The sequence below is a fragment of the Staurois parvus genome, unplaced genomic scaffold (genome assembly GCF_062004578.1).
Source record: "Staurois parvus isolate SC_StPar_1 unplaced genomic scaffold, SC_StPar_1.0 ptg000151l, whole genome shotgun sequence".
Classification (NCBI taxonomy): domain Eukaryota; kingdom Metazoa; phylum Chordata; class Amphibia; order Anura; family Ranidae; genus Staurois; species Staurois parvus.
Genome location: NW_028317947.1, coordinates 16,461,418 through 16,484,623, shown reverse-complemented (window position 1 = coordinate 16,484,623; position 23,206 = coordinate 16,461,418). Strand labels below are relative to the sequence as shown.

Below are 23,206 nucleotides of genomic sequence, written 5' to 3'. Positions count from 1 at the left end.
TCATATTAGTGCATCATTGAGGACTGTTCTACCAGGAGAAGATCCACAGAGGAGGTGGACCTTGTTCATTAAGTGACTAGCCTTAAGAGATCTGAAAATGCCTGGAGGCTTTAACAAATGAAGTAGGACTTTCCTCCAAGATCATTTTCATACAGTCAGTGTCTCATATCTATGAACAGGCTGGAGGAATGTTCCATTCTAGGCATTACAGAAAATAAACAGCCTCAACCTTTTAAAGCCCAAGTGAGGCTCACTAGAAAACAAAAATAATGCAAAGAGGCTTAGGTAGAAAAAAATAGAGGAGAAAAGAGGAAGAAAAACAATGAAGAGATCTTGATTCTGACCATGGTCCAGTACTGGGCATGCAGCACCAGTATTCCAATGGAGAGCCTCCAGGCAGGAAGACCTACATCATGGTGTATCCTCCCTAAGAAGCCACAGCTCCTAAACTATATTAAATTGCTTGAATGTGCTCTGAAGGTGTGTTGAGAGGCTCTCCATCATTTTAACAACTCTAATTCTGGCTAGTAGAGTTGGGAGTTCCATATTTTTTCAGTTGAAGGCTACCAAACATCTAGCTCAGCCTTTCTCAACCTTTTTAACATGAGAGAATCCTTGAAATAACTTTCTGGGCTCAAGGAACCCCTGCTAATATTATCTAGATCTACAGCTTACAGTACATTAGTGTGATGGTTACTAGGAAGAATGCTCCTTATATTAGTGGTCTTTTGGGAAGAATTTCCTCTTACAGATAGCTAAAAATATCATTTTTTTCAGTGGTTACTCATCTGAGAGACAGACATTGCTAATAGCTCAAGGAAACCCTAGAAACCTCTGGAAGAACCTTAGGGTTCCATGGGACCCTGGTTGAGAAAGACTGATCTAGGTGCTGTGAGAATGTGAGATATTAATTTCTTGGAAGGTTTAGAAAAATTTGGTAAACGTAGGCCCTACATGAAGGCCCCATTCACATGGGTCGGACTCCACTTTGATCAGCAAAGGATCTGTCCGCATAGTATCTGCTGATCGGAGCAGTGTGGGTAGATGACAGGTCCGTGTCCACTCAGTTTATGCAGAGCAAACATGGACAGAGCCCGCTTTGCTCTATGGGCTGCTGGGTGTAATCAGACTCCGCTGTCTGCTTACACCTCACTGCCCTCCAATCCGCTCCACCTAGAAGGAAGAGGATGGATTCCCTTCCATTCTTTTTAGTGGACTGGATGAGATCAGAGGTAGACAGGTATAAATGGACACAAGTCCATTCACACCCGCTGTTCCATAGGGTTGAATGGACTATCTGATTAGGTATCCGAGCCTGGGTCCAAACCTAGCCTTCTGGGGTGAGTGGCAATGTTTCTTCTTGCTGAGCCACCTAAAATGCTAGACAGCTCCCTTGACAATTATTTGGATGATCCTGCCTTGACCTTGTTTGTCAGGAACCTTGAACCCCTTGCTCCTCCCATGAACTTCCTGATATAAACCATGTCTCTGCACTCCCTGTTTGCCAGATTATTGTGTTCTCCAGCCAGTATCTTGCTCATTGCCTTCTCTACTGTCATCTATATTTTGCTGCCACTCGTTATTGACCCTTGGCTTGTTCTTGACTACTCATTATTGACCTTGGCTTGTTCTCGACTACTCATTATTGACCTTGGCTTGTTCTCGACTACGTTTCTGCCTGATCCCAACCTGTGACTGCTCATTACCAACCTTGGCTTGTTCTCCACTACGTTTCTACCTGATCCCAACCTGCAACTGCTCATTACCAACCTTGGCTTGTTTACTGACCATGCTTCCATCTGATCCTTACCTGCTTAATACGCTACTGAACCTCCCCTTGCTCACCTCCTGGTGGGTTGATCCTGAGGACCGCGACCTGGTGCTAACATGCAGCAAAATCCATCTCCACCATCAGGAGCTCTGGTGAACACCGGTTAGTACTTAGACTCCGCACCTCAGGTGATCCCACTCCTCTGCCATGGTATCCTGGCTATGTACCTATCCTGCTGGTTTTGGCGTGAGCCTCTCCACTGCTATAACAACTGGTCTTCAAGCCTGACCCCTGATCGTGACATTAGGTCTGTGTGAAAAACTGACAGGCGGAACTGATTGGCCCATCGTGTGAAAGGGGCGCTAGAAGTAAAAGGGATCGATGAGTCAAATAAGCTGTGAATAAGAGCATGAACAGTTTCCCAGTGGGGAATAATAGGCGGACATTGCCAAATATGTGGTGGAGGGAGCCCTGTTCCCTTTTACAGCTCCAGCATCTTCTACTGGTTGATGGATAGACTGTGGAGGAGTTCTTGTCTAGTATTTTTAATCAGCTTCTAATCACTAATATAATCTCACCCATCAGGGCAACCAACCAAAATCCTTCTGTATAAAATTGTTGGTGGTAGTTTGGCCATACAATAGATTTTGAGATTAAAACCTGTTTGAGGATGGTTTAGATGGCTAGAGGCCTGCTTCATGTATGACCAACATAAGTCTTTCCCATTTCCTGGTGGACCTGCTATGTCCTGGAACTGTCCTTCATATTGATGGAAACCTGCTATAAGGGAAATACATGGTTGGTCTCCTTTCCGAAAATGCTGCTTAAATGTCACGTCATGTTGATGGCCTTGCTCTGCTTTTGGATTACAAACCTCAAAACAAGTATACTGACAGACAGAACTCCTGATCTCCTTGTCTGTTCTGGATCAGTGATTCATACACATTGATGTCAGAGGGTCAGGATTGGAAGTGAGGGGAGAGCTCTCCAGTAGAGTGACAGACAACAATAAAAACCTGACAGCGGCTCTAACCCTATTCAGCTCGATCCAAAACAAGCACATGATAAAAAGTTTAGATTGTCCTTCTGTCCTGCTGCTGCTTTCCCCCTGCACTTGCTAGCAATTCCTATCTGAAGTTGCTGAGAAAATACAGCATCTGTAATAGCTGCTGCTTTTGAAAAATGGACCTTCTGACCAGGGACGGACTAACCATTTGAAAACTCGGGCACTGCCCGAGGGCCCGGGGTCAGTAGGGGGTCCCATGAGATGCCCCTGGTACCTTTTTCATAGGCTTTTTTGAGTTTGGGCAAGGACAAAGGGGCCCCATGATCCCCTATTGCCCGGGGGCCCCATGAGTTGTCAGTCCGCCCCTGCTTCTGACAAAAAGCTTAGGCTTCATGCACACTGGAGCTTTTGTAAAACATTTTTTCCTGGAAGGAAAAAAGCAGCTTCAAAAATGTGACTAAGCCATCTTGTTTGCAAACACATTTAGGCACGTCATGTGCTTGGGCGTTTATTTCATTGGCCAGAATATGAATTTATTCTGGCCAATGAAATAAAAAAACGCTCAAGTGCTAAATGTCACTTAGGCACGCTTACCCTTTACCCTGTTTAGGCGTTTTGGTGTTTTTTCTGCCAAAACACTCCAAACTCAAGAGTCCACTCAGCCTTATTAACACTGTTCAGAGGGAGAAAGAGAGATACAAAGTAACATTGTTACTTTTGTATGTACTTTGTTTCATTCATGTGCAGCTAAAAGGAATGAGTTTTGATTTGCATATGTCAGTTAAAGTGAAAAAATGTGTTTTCATCAAATGTGTTCCTATTTAACCCCTTATTAACCCTCAGTTTACCATAATAAGCCCCTAATTAACACTATTGACCCCTTCTCCTAGCTATTATATTTTTTGCTTCCTATTTTAACCATTAATATTTATTTTTTTTTGTCATTTTTATTTGTTCATTCATTTGTTTAGTGCCGAATAATAAAATGCAAAATTTGAAAAAAAAACAACTATTTTGTAAATAACTTTGCAATGTTTGTATACCAGAGTCATAACTTTAGTGTCTTTCAAACAGGGCAAATTATGGAAGACGATTTATATGTTTTTATCTTCAGTAACATTCATTTTTTTTAAAAACTAACACTTTTTTTTTTGACGTTTTTTTGGTAAATTTTTTTTCCACGGATTGCTTAAAAAATAATTTTTGCAAGACAATATCACCAAAAAAAAGTCTTGTTTGTCCTAAAGAATCTGACATATGTATTATTTTATTTTCTTACGTTATGGCACACAGTGGAAGAGGTTAATTACAGTGTCTCATTTAGACCACACTGGCTCTGTCCCTCTATGACGGTCCCCAATCTAGGTCAGGTTTATATGTCTGGCTGTATATTTAATCATGAAAAGTATTTTTATATTGCTTTGTAATCTGCCTTATAAATGCCAGTATTTTTAAAAGACCAATACACAGGAACTGTAGTAGTACTATGTAACCACTTGCCCCCTGTCACCCTCTTGCTCTATTCTAAGTAAAATCTTCCGTCTTTTTATGTACCTTGATTTGTTATACTTTTTTACGATTTAAATAAACACAACTGTTAAAAATAAAAAATTAAAAAAAACTTCAGTCTTTCCTTGTCTGCTGGCATCTGCTTCTCTATACCATGCACTGGTCATTTCTATCCTTAAGAAGTACTACCTGGATCCAGCCAGTCTGAACAACTGAAGACCCATCTTGTTCCTTGCTGCTGTTTACCTCCAAACTAGAACACCTACAGTATCTCCCAGAAGTGAGTACACCCCTCCAGGGGCGGACTGACAACTCATGGGGCCCCCGGGCAATAGGGGATCATGGGGCCCCTGTGTCATTGCCCAAACTCAAAAAAGCCTATGAAAAAGGTACCAGGGGCATCTCATGGGGCCCCCTACTGACCCCGGGCCCTCGGGCAGTGCCCGAGTTTACAAATGGTCAGTCCGCCCCTGCACCCCTCACATTTTTGTAAATATTTGATTCTATCTTTTCATGTGACAACACTGAAGAAATGACACTTTGCTACAATGTGACGTAGTCAGTGTACAGCTTGTATAACATGTAAATTTGCTGTCTCCTCAAAATAACTCAACATACAGCCATTAATGTCTAAACCACTGGCTACAAAAGTGAGTCCACCCCTGAAAATGTCCAAATTGGGCCCAAAGTGTCAATATTTTGTTTGGCCACCATTATTTTCCAGCACTGCCTTAACCCTCTTGGGTATGGAGTTCACCAGAGCTTCACAGGTTGCCACTGAAGTCCTCTTCCACTCCTCCATGATGACATCACAGAGCTGGTGGATGTTAGAGACCTTGCGCTCCTCCACCTTCTGTTTGAGGATGCCCCACAGATGCTCAATAGGGTTTAGGTCTGGAGACTTGCTTGGCCAGTCCATCACCTTTGCCCTCAACTTCTTTAGCAAGGCAGTGGTCATCTTGGAGGTGTGTTTGGGGTAGTTATGTTGGAATACTGACCTGCGGCCCAGTCTCTGAAGGGAGGGGATCATGCTCTGCTTCAGTATGTCACAGAACATGTTGGCAGTCATGGTTCCTTCAATGAACTGTAGCTCCCCAGTGCCGGCAGCACTCGTGCAGCCCCAGACCATGACACTCCCACCACCATGCTTGATTGTAGGCAAGACACACTTGTCTTTGTACTCCTCACCTGGTTGCCACCACACACGCTTGACACCATCTGAACCAAATCAGTTTATCTTGGTCTCATCAGACCACAGGACATGGTTCCAGTAATCCATGTCCTTAGTCTGCTTGTCTTCAGTAAACTCTTTGCAGGCTTTCTTGCGTGTCAGCTTTAGACGAGGCTTCCTTCTGGGACGACAGCCATGCAGACCAATTTGATGCAGTATGCGGCGTATGGTCTGAGTACTGATAGGCTGAACCGCCACCCCTTCAACCCCTGCAGCAATGCTGGCAGCACTCATACGTCGACCATGGTGAGGCCTGTTCTGAGTGGAACCTGTCCTGTTAAACCGCTGTATGGTCTTGGCCACTGTGCTGCAGTTCAGTTTCAGGATCTTGGCAATCTTTTTATAGCCTAGGCCATCTTTATGTAGAGCAACAATTCTTTTATTCAGATCCTCAGAGAGTTCTTTGCCATGAGGTACCATGTTGAACTTCCAGTGACCAGTATGAAAGAGTGAGAGCGATAACCCCAAATTTAACACACCTGCTCCCCATTCACACCTGAGACCTTGTAACCCTAACGAGTCACATGACATCGGGGAGGGAAAATGGCTAATTGGGCCCAGTTTGGACATTTTCACTTAGGGGTGGACTCACTTTTGTTGCCATCGGTTCAGACATTAATGGCTGTGTGTTGAATTATTTGGAGGAGACAGCAAATTTACATGTTATACAAGCTGTACACTCACTACATCACATTGTAGCAAAGCGTCATTTCTTCAGTGTTGTCACATTAAAAGATATAATAAAATATTTACAAAAATGTGAGGGGTGTTCTCACTTCTGGGAGATCATGTAGTCTACACCATCTGACCTACCATCTCACTGTCAACAACCTTCTTGACCCCCCTACAATCTGGGTTTCACACTCCACAGAAACCACCTTCCTAAAACTCACTAATGACTATCTGTTAAAAACCATTATCACTTACTCCATACTCATACTACCAGACCTTTCTGCTGCCTATGATACTGTTGACCAACCGTTCCTCCTCAAAAAACTCCACTCCCTTGGTCTCCGAGGCCACCCACATTCATCTGTCAACTCCTCCGCTCACGTCTTCAGTCTCCTCATATATCACCAATTTACAAACTGACATGTCAGTGTGGATGTCACATCTTCAATTTTTTTTTCCAAAACTGAGCTAATAATATTTACCATCCAGATCAATTGTCTGCATCCAGATCAATAGTCCAACTATAAGTCCCTATCTTCATGCCAGAATTCTAGCTAAAATCTAGGGATCTGACTTCTCCTTTTGGCCCCATTTGCAATCCTTTGCCAAATCTTGTTGCCTTAACCTCTGAAATATTTCCCCTGCTCCCCCTCCTTCCTGACAACAGTGGCTCTGAGCCAATCAAGGGGGAAGGAGAACTTTCTATGCAGACTCCATGGACACTGGGATATGTAGTCCTTAAAGAAGCACTGCACAATACAAGTGCATGGAGGCTAATAGACTGCAGACTTTGCTACCCAGAAATCCCTGCTGTCAAAAGGAGTAGAAACAAAAGTTTTCCTGGCCATTTTTGGAGAGATCTTGGTCTTTTGCAAGAGGAAGCCAAGCTGTAAAGACTTGTGACCTTTGCTGGGGCTGTGCAGAGACCAGGAGCTATGGGAGTCTTTGCCAGTGGGAACTGAATAAGTACACAACTACCACTGGGGTGTCTGTGCCCACACCAGAGAACAAAGGACCAAAGACACAGAGTTTTCCTGCCGTGCTGGGATCCAAAGCTGGAGAGACCCTTTCCTATGTGTGCCTAGAGTTGGGGAGAGCCATTGCGATCCTGATTGGGAGGACTTGATTGTAAAGACCTGACTATGAGGACTGAGACTTTTGGGACAAATGACTGCAAAGCATATGAGACCAGCCAGGTTGCCTTCCAGGAGTGGTGAGAAGAACTACAAAGCTTAATCCCTTGCTGCACATAATCATCACAATAGAGACTGTTCTTTACTTAGCAGCCCATCAGCAATCAATTGCACACTCTTAAAAGGGACAGCTTCATGTGCACCACCTTACAGAAGAGCCCCAATGAAAGCGCAACGCTAATACTGACAAGCAGGTGTCAGGTAATTTTAATCAGAATTAAGAATAAAGAGCAAATGTGAAATTCTGCGAGAAACTGGGAAAAATCGCTGGTTCTCCGCAATGTTGTCAAAAGGTCGACCTTTGAGCTGGAACTTCATCTTCAGGAAGAGGGCATTTTCAGGGGTTGAGCACCTTGAAGGTCCTCCTGATCTCTCATCTTCCAGTGATGTTCTTCCACTCTTAAAGCGCACATGCCACTCAAAGTACCTCAAACGACTCATTGCATCATCGCCATAAACTTGCCGAATCAGGTCAAATGTCTCTGTGGCAGATTTGCCCAGTTTCAGGAAGAATTTCAGGTTTGCTCTTTATTCTAACTTGCTGTCCATGATGACATAGCAGACGTGGTAGTGAACGTGGTCAGAATAGTTGTACAGCTACCCATGCACACAGAACAGTGTCTTTTGCCTCACTGACTTAAGGTCTGACTGAAGGTTGGTGCTCCTTGTGACTGTGCGTGCAGCCTTGTGCTGCCCTATGTTGGCGTGTTACAAAACTAGTTTTGAAACGTTAGGATACCACCTTGTTTCAGGATGAATTTCACTTTTGCTCTTTGTTCTATCTTGCTGTCCATGATGACATAGCAGACATGGTAGTGAAGGTAGTCAGAATATCACCAGTTGTACAGCTCCCAATGTACACAGGATGATGTCTTTTGCCACACTGACTTAAGGTCAGCGCTCCCTGTGACTGTGCAAGCAGCCGTGTGCTGCCCACTGTTGGCGTGTTACAAAACAAGTCTTGAAACTTTAGGATACCAACTCATTTCAGGAAGAATTTCACATTTGCTCTTTCTTCTAACTTGCTGTCCATGATGACATAGCAGACGTGGCAGGGAATGTGGTCAGAATAGTTGCACAGCTCCCGTTGTACACAGGACAGTATCTTTTGCCACACTGACTTAAGGTCGGTACTCCCTGTGACTGTGCGTGCAGTCTTGTGCTGCCCTCTGCTGGTGTGTTACAAAACTAGTCTTGAAACTTTAGGATACCACCTCGTTTCAGGAAGAATTTCACGTTTGCTCTTTCTTCTAACTTGCTGTCCATGATGACATAGCAGACATGGTAGTGAACGTGGTCAGAATAGCACCAGTTGCACAGCTCCCAATGTACACAGGACAATGTCTTTTTGCCACACTGACTTAAAGTCGGCGCTCCCCGTGACTGTGTGTGCAGGCTTGTGCTGCCGTCTCTAAACTTTTGGATACCAGCTCGTAAATGTGGCGTGATGCCTGAGGCTGGTAGGAGGGGCAAAAGCTCATGCGACAGTGATTGGCTGCACAGTGCTGATGTCATCAGTTCTCTACCGTCGGGTGTTTACCATGAGCTGTCCTTGACAGCTCCGTCATGGTTCTGAGGTTGCCAATGGAGCACGCCCCATAACAAGTCAGTGATATATATGCAGCAGCTGGGCGTTAAGGCCTACCCACCCTACCACCACATATATGCGTATAGATGTCGGAAATTGGTTAACCTGAAAACAATTAAAAAAAAAAAAAAGGAATTTAGTGTTTAAATTACGGATTGTTCATATGTGCAGCAGGGAAAGTGATCGCTTTTCAGAGGTGTATGGCAGGTGGTGAGTTGTATCGGCTCCTCAGTGCCCGCTTGGACCCCACACTATCACGCCTCAATTGTGTACTGTCATGTGGTTGTGGGGAGCTTGCAGATCAACCCCATTCACTTGAATGGGGAAGCGAAAAGGGGGGTATAATTAATGCCATAACATGCATACACCCCAGGTCGCTACCTCTGCAGCTAAATGGGGGATGGTAAAACCACAGGGTTTTACACTGTGAACAAGCCCTTTAATCTTCCCGAAGTTAGCTTTAAGCCCTATGGATCATGATGGAAGCCAGGCACCCAGCATTTTCAGCAGTAAAAGAAATTTACGAAATTATTTTTAAAGGTTTTTCGAAATCCACAAATAAAAAACACAGACACGTCTATTATCCCTAAAGTTTTATTTTTTTTTTTTCTTTCCAGAGCCATTAACAGAAAACTCTTCCCCTCCCCATCCCCCTTTTTGTACAAAACAAAAATAATGAGAACGCACTTAATTATCTTTAAACTGTCTACACTAAACCAATGAATCTGTTACAAAACACATTTTTTTTTTTTCGTTTTCAGTTTAACCTACAAAAAACATTTTTTTCCGTGTTTTTTTTAAATATCGTCAATATAGGAAAAAAAAAAAAAGGTTTATTTTTTTTTTTTTATTGTAACGTAGCTCACATCCTATTTTTTTTTTTCCATAGTGCTAAAAATGCACTAAAAGTGTCGCATCTCACCGTGCCTACATCGGGCACAGAAAGAATCTACATTTCCCTCAAAAAGAGAAAAACTATTTTAAAGAAAAAAAAAAAAATACAAAGTAACTCAGGGCTTTTTTTTTTTCGGTTTCTTAAAACGGACGCAAGAAAAAAAAAAAAAAAAATATGATGTACATACTAAAACGAGTGGCTAAAATACAACTTTGATACACGCAACAAACAAACAAAAAAAAAAACCTCTCCTTCTCAACCACTGGGCCAACTGAGAATAACCGGCGCAAATACAAAATCGGACTGCTTCCCCGAGCAACCACAGTTTAGAAAAGTTAGTTGCTATGGCAACAACTGTTTTTGGAAATTTTTTTTTTTTAGTTTGCCTTTCTATCTGCAATCTGATGTGTCTATTGCTTACTACCTCACTCCTGTTGCAGGACCTCTTTCACTGAGGGAAGAGAGGGGTCTGTGTTGCCCATAGCAACAAGATTCCAGTTTCTAATTTGCTAACAGTGCGTAAAATAAAATGCTGCTGGGTTGCTATGGCAACACACTGATTTTACGCTTAAAGCCCAATTGATGTGCCGCACTCCTGTTTTCTTCATAGACCTGCACTGCCAGATGTTATGATTTAGAACCTGTTTGCTTGGAATGCCTTAAAGTGTATTTTCAATTTTGCAGACAAATAGAGATAACACGTCATAAAAAATATAAAAAAAATTGATGCCTTTTTTTTTACCCTTTTACTTTTCTCTTTTCTGAAAACTTTAAAATTAAAGCTTTCCTCTGCTGTAGAAAGTTAAAGAAGGGGATGGGGTGTTAATGTTTACCGTAATATACCTTGTTTGTACTGTGCTGGCAGATCTCACCATCAGCTGTAAACTCGATTTGACCCCCTATCCTTCTAAAGAGTTGAAGCTCTTAAGGCCTGACTTCTGCATTGTATGTTATTGAGGGGAAACTTAAGTCTCTCCCTATGTTGTCGCTCCACTTGGGCTCGGAAACTGTAGCTTGTCAAGGCATGTCCCTAAGAAACAACTAGAAAGGTATGAATTATTTAAAAAAAAAAAAAAGATTTCTAAGTATGCTGTTTGAATGGCAAACATATAGCGAGGTTTTCCGAATTTGACTGCAAAAGTGGCACTACACTTTAAATGATTTTTGCTGCTTTCTGCCCTCCTGGTCTAGCGAGCTATGATGAAATAGAGGAGTATTAAAGTGTTACTAAACCCCGGACCCTGCATTTACTGTATCTGGTCTCCCCGGACCCTGCATTCACTCTATCCGGTCTCCCAGGACCCTGCATTCACTATATCCGGTCTCCCAGGACCCTGCATTCACTCTATCCGGTCTCCCCGGACCCTGCATTCACTATATCCGCTCTCCCCGGACCCTGCATTCACTATATCCGCTCTCCCCAGACCCAGCATTCACTATATCCGCTCTCCCCAGACCCCGCATTCACTATATCCGGTGTCCCCGGACCCTGCATTCACTATATCCGCTCTCCCCGGACCCTGCATTCACTATATCCGGTCTCCCCGGACCCCGCATTCACTATATCCGCTCTCCCTGGACCCTGCATTCACTATATTTGGTCTCCCCGGACCCTGCATTCACTATATCCGGTCTCCCAGGACCCTGCATTCACTATATCCACTCTCCCCGGACCCTGCATTCACTATATCTGGTCTCCCCGGACCCTGCATTTACTATATCCGGTCTCCCGGGACCCTGCATTCACTATATCCAGGCTCCCCGGACCCTGAATTCACTATATCCGGTCTCCCCGGACCCTGCATTTACTATATCCAGTCTCCCCGGACCCTGCATTCACTATATCTGGTCCCCCACAGTGCACACAACATGGAAATGACATTATTTTAGTAAATATAAACTGCTAAATACCTTTTCTCATCTGTGGTTAGAGCAGTTTTGTTCAGTGTCCAGCAGAGCACTGGTTAAAGCTTGTAGGAGGAGTTTTCTTTCTGATATAGGAGGATGCAGAACCCCTGACCTCTATCTGGACAGTGCTGATCGGCCCTGTGCTGATCACACTCTCCCAAGAAAAAAAACCTCTCTAGCAATTCATACCAAACTGTGCATGTGTACCGTGTCCCCACATGATATGACTTATCAGGAGATAAGAGGGGACACTGGAAGAAGGGGAGGATCAGAGAAGTCAGGATCAAACTGCGTTTTTACACAATCAGCAGTATATAGCAGTCTTGTGACTTCTATCAGTATCTAGCTGAGCACTGGTTAAAGCTTGTAGGAGGAGTTTTCACTCTGCTCTGACTGTCCTATGAGGCTGCTTAATCCCTGACCCTCTGGACAGCGCTGATTAGCCCTGTGCGGATCACATATGCCCTCCCAAAGAAATAAAAAGCACTCTAGCCATACACGTCAAACTGAGCTTGTGCAGAGTGACTCCTAGGGCTTTGTACTATCAGCAGATGGATTAGGGACAGCAAAAGGGGAGGATCAGTGAAGACAGGATCAAACAGCCTTTTTACACATTATGGAGGATTAACCCCTAAGGTTCCACAGTGAATATATCAAGCTTGATTTACTGCATCTACCGACTGATTTTACTGTTGTGGGTTTAGTAACACTTTAAGCAGTGAAAATGCTGCCACCCGCTTTCACACTGCAGTGCTTTATGCTGGCAGAGCTGAGTAACAGCCACACCCCTCAGGACAAGTGTCCCAATACTGACTGAAGATTGCTGAGGAAGAGAAGGGGCGTGTCTGACCAGGTCTGTTAGATTAGAGCGTGCCCTGGTCTGGGTGGTCAAATCCTTGCACCAATTGAACTATATAGTGATATTTAGATAACTGCAGTAACAGGATAGTGGAGAAATGACTACATGAACATCATCTGCTAGTACAAGGTCTATCTGGTCGAATATCTTTTTGTGCAATTTCAATTGGGCTTTAAGACCCCACAGTGCTCCTGTCACCTACAACAGAGGTCCAATATTTAAAGGGCTAAGTTCAACTTTTCCAGAAAAAAAAAAAAAGCCTATTCCGTCAACAGGCCCCAGCTTTGTAAAAAGTTCATTCATTTCATTGTCATGCCTGTAGACCATCCTGGAAACCTTGGCCAAAAAACTCTCAGCTAGAGATCACCACGTCCTACCTTGTCGCTAGGAAGTCAAAAACCATTGGAAGCTCGCTCCCAGGATTACAGGGGCAAAAAGCAACCAATGGCTAACCAGGAGTTTTACAGCCAGGTTCCAGGGTGGCCCAAAATGGCTTACAAGACTGACATTAAAATTAAGGAACAATTTAAAAAGTTGTACAGGTCTTGTTATCTACCAATTGACTATAGAGGCCATTTTCTACAAAAAAAAAAAAAAAAAAAAGACGGACTTAGCTTTTAAAATGAACCTGAGAGGGCCTACAAGGTGCCTAGGCAAACAACATTACTCTCCTGCAAGAGTTAAAGCAGAGCTCCACCCAAAAGGGGAAGTTCCGCTTTAAGCCTTTGTCCCCCGCTACCCATTAGGGATTGGCACCTTTGGGGAGCGGGTACCTGAATTTGACAGGTACTCGCTCCCAGTTCTGCTGCGATCACCTAAGGCAGTGGTTCTCAACCTGTGGGTCGCGACCCCTTTGTAGGTCGAACGACCCTTTCACAGGGGTCGCCTAAGACCATCGGAAAACACATATTTCTGATGTGTAAAGAGCAGCTACTGTGTAAAGAGCAGCTGCTGTGTTGAAAGCAGCAGTATTGGAGGTAAAACGACACTTCATGAATTATAATTACTGGGTAAATAATTTTATGGTTGGTGGTCACCACAACATGAGGAACTGTATTAAAGGGTCACGGCATTAGGAAGTTTGAGAACCACTGACCTAAGGCGATCGGAGGTGAAAGTCGTCCTCCCTCCCCATAGTCTTTTGGGACACACGACAGGTCCCAGAAGACTACGAGGCCATTCACGAAGCGCATCGCTTCTCATGCATGCGCAGTGGGCACCCGGCTGTGAAGCTACAAGCAGTCACAGCCGGGTGCCCACACTGAAGATGCCGGTGCCGGGGAGAGAAGACGGCCGGTGAAACCAGCAGTGGTGAGGACACCACTGGACCGAGGGACAGGTGAGTGCCTGTATTTTAAAAGTCAGCAGCTACAGTTTTTGTAGCTGATGACGTTTACTTTTTTTCAGCTGGAACTCCAATTTAAGCTGGTCATATACATTAATTAATTTCAACCACTGGGATCGGCTTTAAATGATCAAAAGTAATCTATAGAAATTAGGAAATTATTTTGATTTAGCACCAAAAATTGGTCCATGGTCAAGGCAAACCTAAGCAGAGAAGGAAACCACCTTTTAGGTCTTCCATTGCTTTGCAATTTTAAATCCAAAGTTCTATCGCTTAATCAAATTGCCACGTGCATGGTCTTCAAATCAATCCCTGGGGCCCTACGGTGCTCCTCCCATGGATCCTAGATTCAGGCTGAGCACATGGCCACCTCAACTTCATAAGGTCCAAGTCCAGGTAAATGCCAGGCCCTCTACTGCCCACTGAAGCTCTGGTATTTGAATTCAGTGATGGCGATGGGGGTTGAATCTTTGAGAATTTGAGGCTCTATATGAAGCCTGGGCATCAAGGGGCTCTACAGGGACCCAAGCACTGATAGGACGAATAATGCAGGTACCGACTCTTCACCACTATGGTTATCCTAGGCAATTTTTAGGTCAGGCTGCCTCACACGTAATTCTCTATGTAACAGGGGACATGTTTCGGAGTATGTAATTCAAAACTTTATGACATCTATGATTGCAGATACAGACAAGCGGCACAGATCCGGTCTTATTAAGTCTCATGATTTCAAGTTCTGGCAGAACCATGTGTTGCTCCAAGCAGCCAACTTGTCCATCCTTTTTACATTGATAACAAGTGATAAGGACACCCCCTTTTAGACAATTTCAGCCAAAATGCCCAATGATCTAAAATCCCCGGCGCACCCTTAGCTCCAAATCCAAAGGTGCGAACGTTAAAGGACACAGAACAACTGGATCGGAAAGGAGGGCCAAATACAGCAAGTCTGAATGGGCAACGAATACAAAAACAGAAGGGAAAAAATAGTACGGCAAAGCGGATTGGGTACAACAGAGGCCCTTCTCCAAATCGAGCTGCGTTTTGCCCTAAACAAATTTTATACATAGCAGAACAACGTAAAAAGCGAAACGACATAGAGGCAGGTTTGGTATATGGAAAATGGTGGTTCTGGTCTTGAGCAAAACGTTCCTGGATGATGAAGGACACAGTACTACACAGGCAAAATGCACAACCGGTTCAAGCAAGAGGGGGCAGATGGGGAAGTAGTAAAATGGTAGGTCACCTTAAAGCCCAAATAAAGTTTCATACCTTTTTATTTCTTTCTAGTTCTGGGATAGCTAGGAAATGCCTTAAAATGCTTCACTCTGCAGTGCTATATCCTGGCAGAGCTGAGTAACAACCACACCCCCTCAGACTTGTTTTGAAGAAACAGGAGGGGGTGTGTCTAACCAGATTTCCTACAGAGTGCACTCACTAACCATCTCTGGTGCCTACAGCACTACAGATACCCTACACAACTTCTGTAATAAGAAAATGGAAGAAAGACTACTAACCAGTTCACCTTGGTTGAGTGTGACTATGTAACGTGAGGGTTGCTAACACAATGACTGATTAGATATCTAGTTCTGCGACTTCATCTGGGCTTTAAGCAGAGCTGGAAAAATATGAAACGCATGGGGTTGTAGGGAAAAAATGTAACAAAAGAGAAGAAACCTCATGAAAAAAAAAAAAAAAAAAAAATGTTGCCCATGACCACCGATCAGCATCTCTCTTAGCATCACAGTTTAGAAAATAAAAGAGCAGCTGCCTGGTTGCTATGGAAAATTGTTCTTCTTTCAGACACTTTAAGGCCCGTAATTTACATGGATTTTTAAGGAGGGCTGCACAAAAATAAAGTCAGTCAGGGAAGGAAAAACTGAAAAGCGCATCAATTTCCTTCCAAGGTAGAAAAGTAGGAGAGGCTCAAGGTTCACGGTGCCACAACTGTTATACAGATTTTTTTTTTTTACATGGAGGCCAATCATGCTCCAAGATACCCTATCAGACCGCTACAGCCCTGAATCAATCTAAAGTGTACCAGTCACTGACACACTTGAGGAGGCCGTTTTGTGTCAGACTCAGTATAATGCAGCCTATCGGATCACTGAGAACTGATGACATCACTTGTTGCATCCAAATTGTTGATTAAGTGATATTCCTTGCTCCTAGATGGCAAACAGGCTGCACTCAAGAACGAGTTAGTAGAAAAAATGGCTGCTTCCAGTGTAACGGAGAAAGGTACACTTTAAACACATCAGTTCCGCTCAATCTCCTCTTAAAAAAAAAAAAAAAAATGTCAGTTTCCCCTCAGTTAGAGTCAGAGTCTGAGGAGTCTCCTGAAGACGAAGACGAGGAACTGGAACCGGATTCGTTGTCGTCGTCCTCTTCATCATCCTCCTCTTCATCTTCATTCTGTTGGTAGGGAACACAGTGGTCAGTGCTACATACTTTACAGGTACCTTTGGAAAAGCAAGTTTGACCCCATCAGCTCACCTCCTCCCCATCCTCGCTGTCTTCTTCACTACTAGACTCAGAGGAGTCTCCTTCAGATGAGTCCTCCTTATCCTCCTCCTCATCATCATCATCGTCGTCGTCATCATCATCGTCGTCATCATCATCGTCATCATCATCGTCGTCATCGTCGTCCTGAAATGAAGGTGGTAAGTCAGTCATACCAAAACAGTGTCCAGAGAAAGGCTCTTAATCTAATCCATGGCCTGCCAAGGTAAAGGTTGTCAACTAGTTGTGACAACCCCCAAGGAGCTCATCAGACTTTGCCTTACTGTGTAACACTCTATGAACCCAAGGGATACAACTCTGGGACTCCACGTTGGGTGATTCACAAGTTATGCAGAGCAGCACAGACATCCTTTCCTTCACTCCCATAAAGATCTATTCAGCTGGTGGCAGTGAAGAATACTGCAACTTTGGAGTTAGAAGGAGCATGTGACTTCCCATGAAATTATTATATTTAAAAAAAAAAATTCACCACGCTTAGGTAATACCGTGCAGAACCTTCCCCCAGACTGCACTTAGGTACTTCCGTTAGGATACCGCTTCCCCGTCCGAACACCAACCACAGACACCACATACAAGACTAGACAACACCAGTCTTGAAGTAAACCAGGAAATAGACTCGTTTATTTTAACACAAATACAAGATATATACATTCAACGTAACAACCCCCCCCCTGCATAATGACACAGGGTGGGGCAATCTACCTTTAGTAACAAGAGACACACCAGCAGACAGTCCCATCAGGAGGGAGGGATGCTGGAAACACCCCCCACCAAGCCAATACACATAAATACATACATCCCATAATAGTTTTCTCCCAAGCCAGACACACAATAGAACAATGGGATGCAACCACATGGCATTAAACAATCCACAACTCCCCACCCCAGTATTAGGACAGATCACCCTGTACCCCTAACAGGCACAGGGTGACTTACACATAAAAGGAATATGGGGAGCTGAAACAGGGGTCTCCCCACCTCTCCAAAGTGAGCTGTGTTCCATGGGCCCCCCACCCAAAGTGACTCCCGTCACAATTAGTACCTGTAATAAATAAATACAGCGTTTGCTACACAGTGACTAGTGTTAAAAACTCTCACTAAGCAGATTATCTAGTGAGGAAGTTAAAGGTAAGAGCTTTGGCCCTGTCAGGCATGCGGTGATCCTCTTATGTTAGGAGGTCACAAGGGTGCTTGCATAAGAAGCTCCCTTATTCTATTTTGTGCAGAGTTTACTTTTAAAATAGATCTCCAGCCTAAACCTTCATGCACAGCTACGGAATGGATGGGGAAGAGATAGAACCCAGTTTTTTATTGCCGTTTGGTTCCCTGTTGTCTTGGGACAGAAAGTGATGGGAGGTTGCCATCACCAAAAAAAGGTTAGAGGACATCTTCCCATGAGGACACCTGTTCTGGCTATAACGGTGTCAGATGGGATGTCCTCCTACTTCCAGTTAGGTCTTTGGGACAGGAGGTGAAGAGAAATCTCCTTTCCAAAAAATATAGATTTGAAAACCACTTACAGATTTGTTCTGAGACGTTGCCTTGGATTTGGGGTTGGGTCCCTTCAGCTTTGTAGTGCTTTTACGCTTCTGCAAAGACAAGATAAATATGGGCAATGAGCCTACACGATCTTCCCTAACATACCAAAGACAGTTCCTTGCCAAGTTGGTATACTCACACTAGAAATCATCTCTTTGTAGGCGGCACGATCTTGAGATGACAGACTCTGCAAGAAAAATGGAAAGGTTATCCTAAGGTTGGACAAGTAAAAAGAACAGCTGGCCTACAGGAAGCCAAGGAAGGAGACTCACCTTCATCCAGTTTTCGAGCTGCATGCGGTAGATTCTCTGTTGATCTTCGGCCTGCTTTTTATAATATTCTTTCTGGCTAGGGGAGATCCGTTGCCAGCGACTTCCAATTTCCACCATCCGCTCCTTCAAGGGGAGGTGATTTAGCTCTCCATTTGACAACAGCTCCTGGGAGAACTTCTGATAGCCATTCCTAGAGAAAAGAAAAAAACCCAGGATTATGCGATATGAGAGTCATGAAAAATGTCCACAAAAAAGGGACTTGAATAACAGGGAGATATGTTTAGGTCCTGGGTAGTCCATGTAGCGCAGCACAGCTTGGAGGACTATCAAGAATATGCTCAAAAGTGCTAAAAGGTGGACCAGATGTGTTCATTATGGTGGTTGCCAATTTGGCAGAGCAGTGATCTGAAACCTGCTGGTTGTATTCAGAAAAAGGCTACGACAGTGTAAGTCTGGCTAACACTAGTTTAGGCAAAACATTTCTAATATTCTATTGGATAAATAAACACATCAGCCATTACATTAGGAACACTGACAGCTAAAGTGAATTACATTGATTAGCTTGTTACAATGGGACCTGAAAGTGGGTGAGATGCATCAGGCAGCACTTGAACATGTTGCCGCTGAAGTTGATGTGCTGAAAGAAAAAATGGCCAAGTGTAGGGATCTGAGAGACTTTGACAAGGGCCAGATTGTGATGGTTGGATAACTGGGTCAGAGTAACTCCAAAACTGTAGCAGTTGTGGGTTGTTTCCAGCCTGCAGTGGTCAGGAATGACCAAAAGTGTTCCAAGAAAGGAAAACTGGCGAACCAACCCCAGGCTCATGGGCGGCCAAGGCTCACTGATGCACATGAGAAGCAAAGGATGGACGGTGTAGTCCAATCCAATAGAAGGGCTACTGTAGCTAAAATTACTAAAGAAAGTTAATGCCGGTTCTGAAAGAAAGGTGTCAGAACACACAGATTATTGTGTATGGGGCTGTGTAGCTGTAGACAGGTCAAGGTGTCCACAGCCAAAAAGTCCATACAATGGGAATGTGAACATGAGAATTGGACCACAGAGCAATGGAAGAAGGTAACCGGTCTGATGAATCACTTTTTTTTTCTTTTACATCATGTAGATGGCTGGGTGCATGTGTGTTGCTTATCTGGGGAAGAGATGGCTCCAGGGATGCACTATGGGAAGAGGACATGCCGGCAGAGACACATACCACAGCATACCTTCAGAGGTCTAGTGGAGGCCATGCCTCAACTGGTCAGGGTTGTTTTGACAGCAAAAGGGGAACCTACACAATATTAGGTGGGTGGTCATAATGGTATGGATGACTGGATATATCTTTACAGTACTGGGGTCCAGTCATCACAGCAGCATATTAGTTGGAGCTATAGCACTGGGATCTTGTGCTTGGTGGTAATGGAAGTACAGGTGAGGGGAAGAGACATGATGGGAGAGTGAGTTTGGTAAGGCAACAGATCCAGTGAGCTACCACCATAGCAGGTTAATAGGAGTACAGATGAGGGTAAAACTGTGGCTTTATCGGTAAAGTCAAGAGAAATAATGGGTGGGGATTGATGATGGCAGTTAAAGTGGATGTAAACCCCTACATATACCCAGTGAAGTGACTAGCCTCAGGTGATACACAAAGATGAAACAAATCCTCCAGTGTAAGTTGTACCTGTTTATCTGCATTTTTCTCTTCTCTACATCCAAAGTGCTGAATTTACACAGGATCTCTCAGCTCTGAATAGTAGGGGGCTGGGAGCTACATCATTGAGTTGAGGCTGTGAGTCACAGGCTGTTCCCTCCCCTGTCACCTTTTTTCTCTTGGTGTCAGGAAATTTAATCAGAAGTGACTTATCCTTATAGCACAGGAATGAGGCAGCGGACAGAAATCACACTTAGTGCTCTAGATAGAGACAAGTACACACTATAGAGGGATAAGCTTTGTTCATATTTCATGTCTGAGGTTTACAACCACTTTAAGAGTTTTATCTGCCAACGTGATGGCTGTCAATGTGTAACAGAGGACAGATCTCTCTGATGAGGTGCTTATTATGTCCAGCTGTTCTATAACTTTAATAATTTCCCATATAAGTGGCATCAATGTACCTGACCTCAACTCTTAACAAGTGAAGCACCTTTATGGCTTTCCTGCAGACATGCCCACATAATTCACTGCGCTACTCAAGGTCCTTCTCCATCCTGACCACCTACCTCCCCTTGCAACTGTACACCCAGTGTATCTCCTATTGGCTCATGCCTAGGATCTTTTGCTCATCCAACAAGAACAATAATAAAACAGGTTAAGGAATACTGTACAAACGTACATTGGGGCTTTCTTGGGTTCTCCTTGGAACTTCATCTTCTTGCCACCGGCTGTGGTTGCTGGAGCTGACCTCATGTCGCTTAATTCTCTCTGAAAAGAAGCAGGAATAAGAACCAATGATGGCGCCCTTTTCAACTATAGATTTATAGATCGCGTGCCATGTCATCTCTTAATACCTCATATCGCTTCTGGTCTTCAGCTGCTTTTTTGATCCACATGATCTTTTCTTTCTTCTCCATGTTCATCCAGGTGGTCTCCATACTCTTCAGGGCTTTGGCTCGGTCATTCTAGAATTAAATAAGAAGGAAGGATTTTTACTCTAACCGTTAATATATTTTTTACTCTGATGAACTTATTTAACAACAGAGTGCAGAAACTGTTGATGTACAGTAGAACATGGCAAGGAAAACTTAGTTCTGCTTCCTTTCAGGCCATGCCCCTCTAACGCGTTTCAGCCACTTGTAGGCTTACTCAGAGACCTCTACGGCTACACCAATGAGTGGATGAAACGCGTTAAGGGGCCGTAGCGTGGGAGGAGGCAGAGCTGAGGCCTTTCTGACATTCTGTGAACCGGGTGGCTTTCTGATGTGCACGTCCATTTTTCTTCTTCCAAAGACGAAGCAAGAAATGCAATTTAAAACAGCTTAAAGAAAGCATATTTCTGAATGCTGCAAATACATTACTACACTTTGGTTCAATAAATACAAACCAAAGCAGACAAATTTGAAAAATTGTTACGGAACACATGGAGTTAGTTGCATATTCATTAAAGTGGAACTTCAGGAATAATTTGAGATGACAGACTTACTATGGGCCCCGCTTGGTTAAAACCAATGGATACCATGCCACAACTTTATGGCTGGTGGGGCCCTTGCAATCCACTGTAGTAGAGGTGTCCTCTTCAGGAGGGGTAGAAGCAACTACCCTCTGCTGCCAGGAACAGAAGAGAGCCGAGCCCTCCCATCCCTACACCACTCATTAACCACCTTGAACTTTTGTCAATGAATACTACGTAGGCTCTGATTGGCTGAGATGTAGAGGAGGAGAAATTGACATCATCTCCACCTCGGCCAATCAGAGCCTGCCTAGTATTCATTGACAAAAATACAAGGTGACTCCTGAATGGTGGAGGGACATTAGTGGGTGATGTTCTTTTGTTTCCAATGGTAGGTAGGCTCTGATTGGCTGAGATGTAGAGGAGGGGAAATTGACATCATGATCTCCACCTCGGCTAATCAGAGCCTGCCTAGTATTAATTGACAAAAATACAAGGTGGCTCCTGAATTGATTAAGGGACGTCAGTGGGTGATGTTCTTTTGTTTCCAATGGCAGGTAGGCTCTGATTGGCTGAGATGTAGAGGAGGGGAAATCGACGACATGATCTCCACCTCGGCCAATCAGAGCCTGCTTAGTATTCATTGACAAAAAACAAGGTGGCTCCTGAATTGGTTAAGGGACTTCAGTGGGTGATGTTCTTTTGTTTCCAATGGCAGGTAGGCTCTGATTGGCTGAGATGTAGAGGAGGGGAAATTGACATCATGATCTCCACCTCGGCTAATCAGAACCTGCCTAGTATTCATTGACAAAAATACAAGGTGGCTCCTGAATTGGTGGAGGGACGTCAGTGGGTGATGTTCTTTTGTTTCCAGTGATAGGGAAAGTCGCTCCCTCCAGGAGGACGTAGATTGAGAAAGCCAACACTACCAGGTACTGACTGGTGATGCAATAAATAAATACAGAAAGCAGATTTGTGACCACTCTCCTGTAACGCGTCTCTAGAGGAGTAAAACAACGACTTTTTCTAGTTCACCTTAAATCGAGCAAGGTAGTCTCCAATCACACTCTGTTGCCAAATTTCTTCAGCCGTTTTTGGTGGTTCAGGAAGTTTCCCCCTCTCATCTGCACCTTTCTTTTTATCTTGCTGTCCAGATTTGTTCTTTGCCTGAGCAGAGGAAAAATGCAATTTTGACATTTATCAGAACACGAAGAACTTGAAATAAAAATGCCGAAAAGGTGCCAGCCGTCACATTGGTCGCTCACCTTTGCTGCTTCCTGGGCTGCCAACTTGGAGGCAGGAGTGCTTGTTACTTTCTTGTTCAGGCTGACCATCTTTTCTTCTGCCAGGACCCTCTGTTGTTCCTCCTCTGGAAGAGTCTACAAAAGCAAAATCGTCTATTGTTGAACCAAAACAGTCGCAGCACTGGTCCTGATAGGATGGACTGTAGCACATCAGCACATTTTTAGATCAAAATAAAGACTCACCTCGAGGAAACGCATTAATTCCACTTCATATTCTTTCTTTTTCTGTGCGGAGGAGAAAAGTAAATGGATGGAAAAATTTACTTTGATGTAATGACACAACCGGCACACAGATCCATCTGCTCCTCTGTAAGGAGACTCTAATAAGATGCACAACAATGCTTTACTCAACATCTGACAACATGCTGGTCTAGCCCCTCCCACCTAGCAACACATGATCATGTGGGAATCACATTATTGGTCGATTTGCTTCTATTGCAGCTACTCTAAAAACAGGTTCAAGACATCCCCTGATAGCAAGAAGAAAAAGAA

The 23,206-nt window shown here is 43.9% G+C and overlaps 1 protein-coding gene across 4 annotated transcripts in view; it reads right to left on the bottom strand.

The window, feature by feature from the left end:
* Window positions 1-9,550: 9,550 nt before the first annotated feature.
* The window catches only part of UBTF (upstream binding transcription factor), a 34,138-nt gene continuing 20,482 nt past the window's right edge, over window positions 9,551-23,206 (bottom strand). For all 4 annotated transcript variants that reach the window (XM_089674514.1, XM_089674515.1, XM_089674518.1 and 1 more), the window contains exons 11-20: window positions 22,898-22,939; window positions 22,676-22,789; window positions 22,446-22,577; window positions 20,812-20,922; window positions 20,637-20,725; window positions 18,309-18,498; window positions 18,176-18,223; window positions 18,018-18,086; window positions 16,471-16,623; window positions 9,551-16,389 (exon numbers count right to left, since the gene is read on the bottom strand). In XM_089674514.1, coding sequence (XP_089530640.1) covers window positions 16,285-16,389; window positions 16,471-16,623; window positions 18,018-18,086; window positions 18,176-18,223; window positions 18,309-18,498; window positions 20,637-20,725; window positions 20,812-20,922; window positions 22,446-22,577; window positions 22,676-22,789; window positions 22,898-22,939 — 1,053 coding nt within the window. In that variant the 3' untranslated portion in view covers window positions 9,551-16,284. The remainder of the gene's footprint in view (window positions 16,390-16,470; window positions 16,624-18,017; window positions 18,087-18,175; window positions 18,224-18,308; window positions 18,499-20,636; window positions 20,726-20,811; window positions 20,923-22,445; window positions 22,578-22,675; window positions 22,790-22,897; window positions 22,940-23,206) is intronic.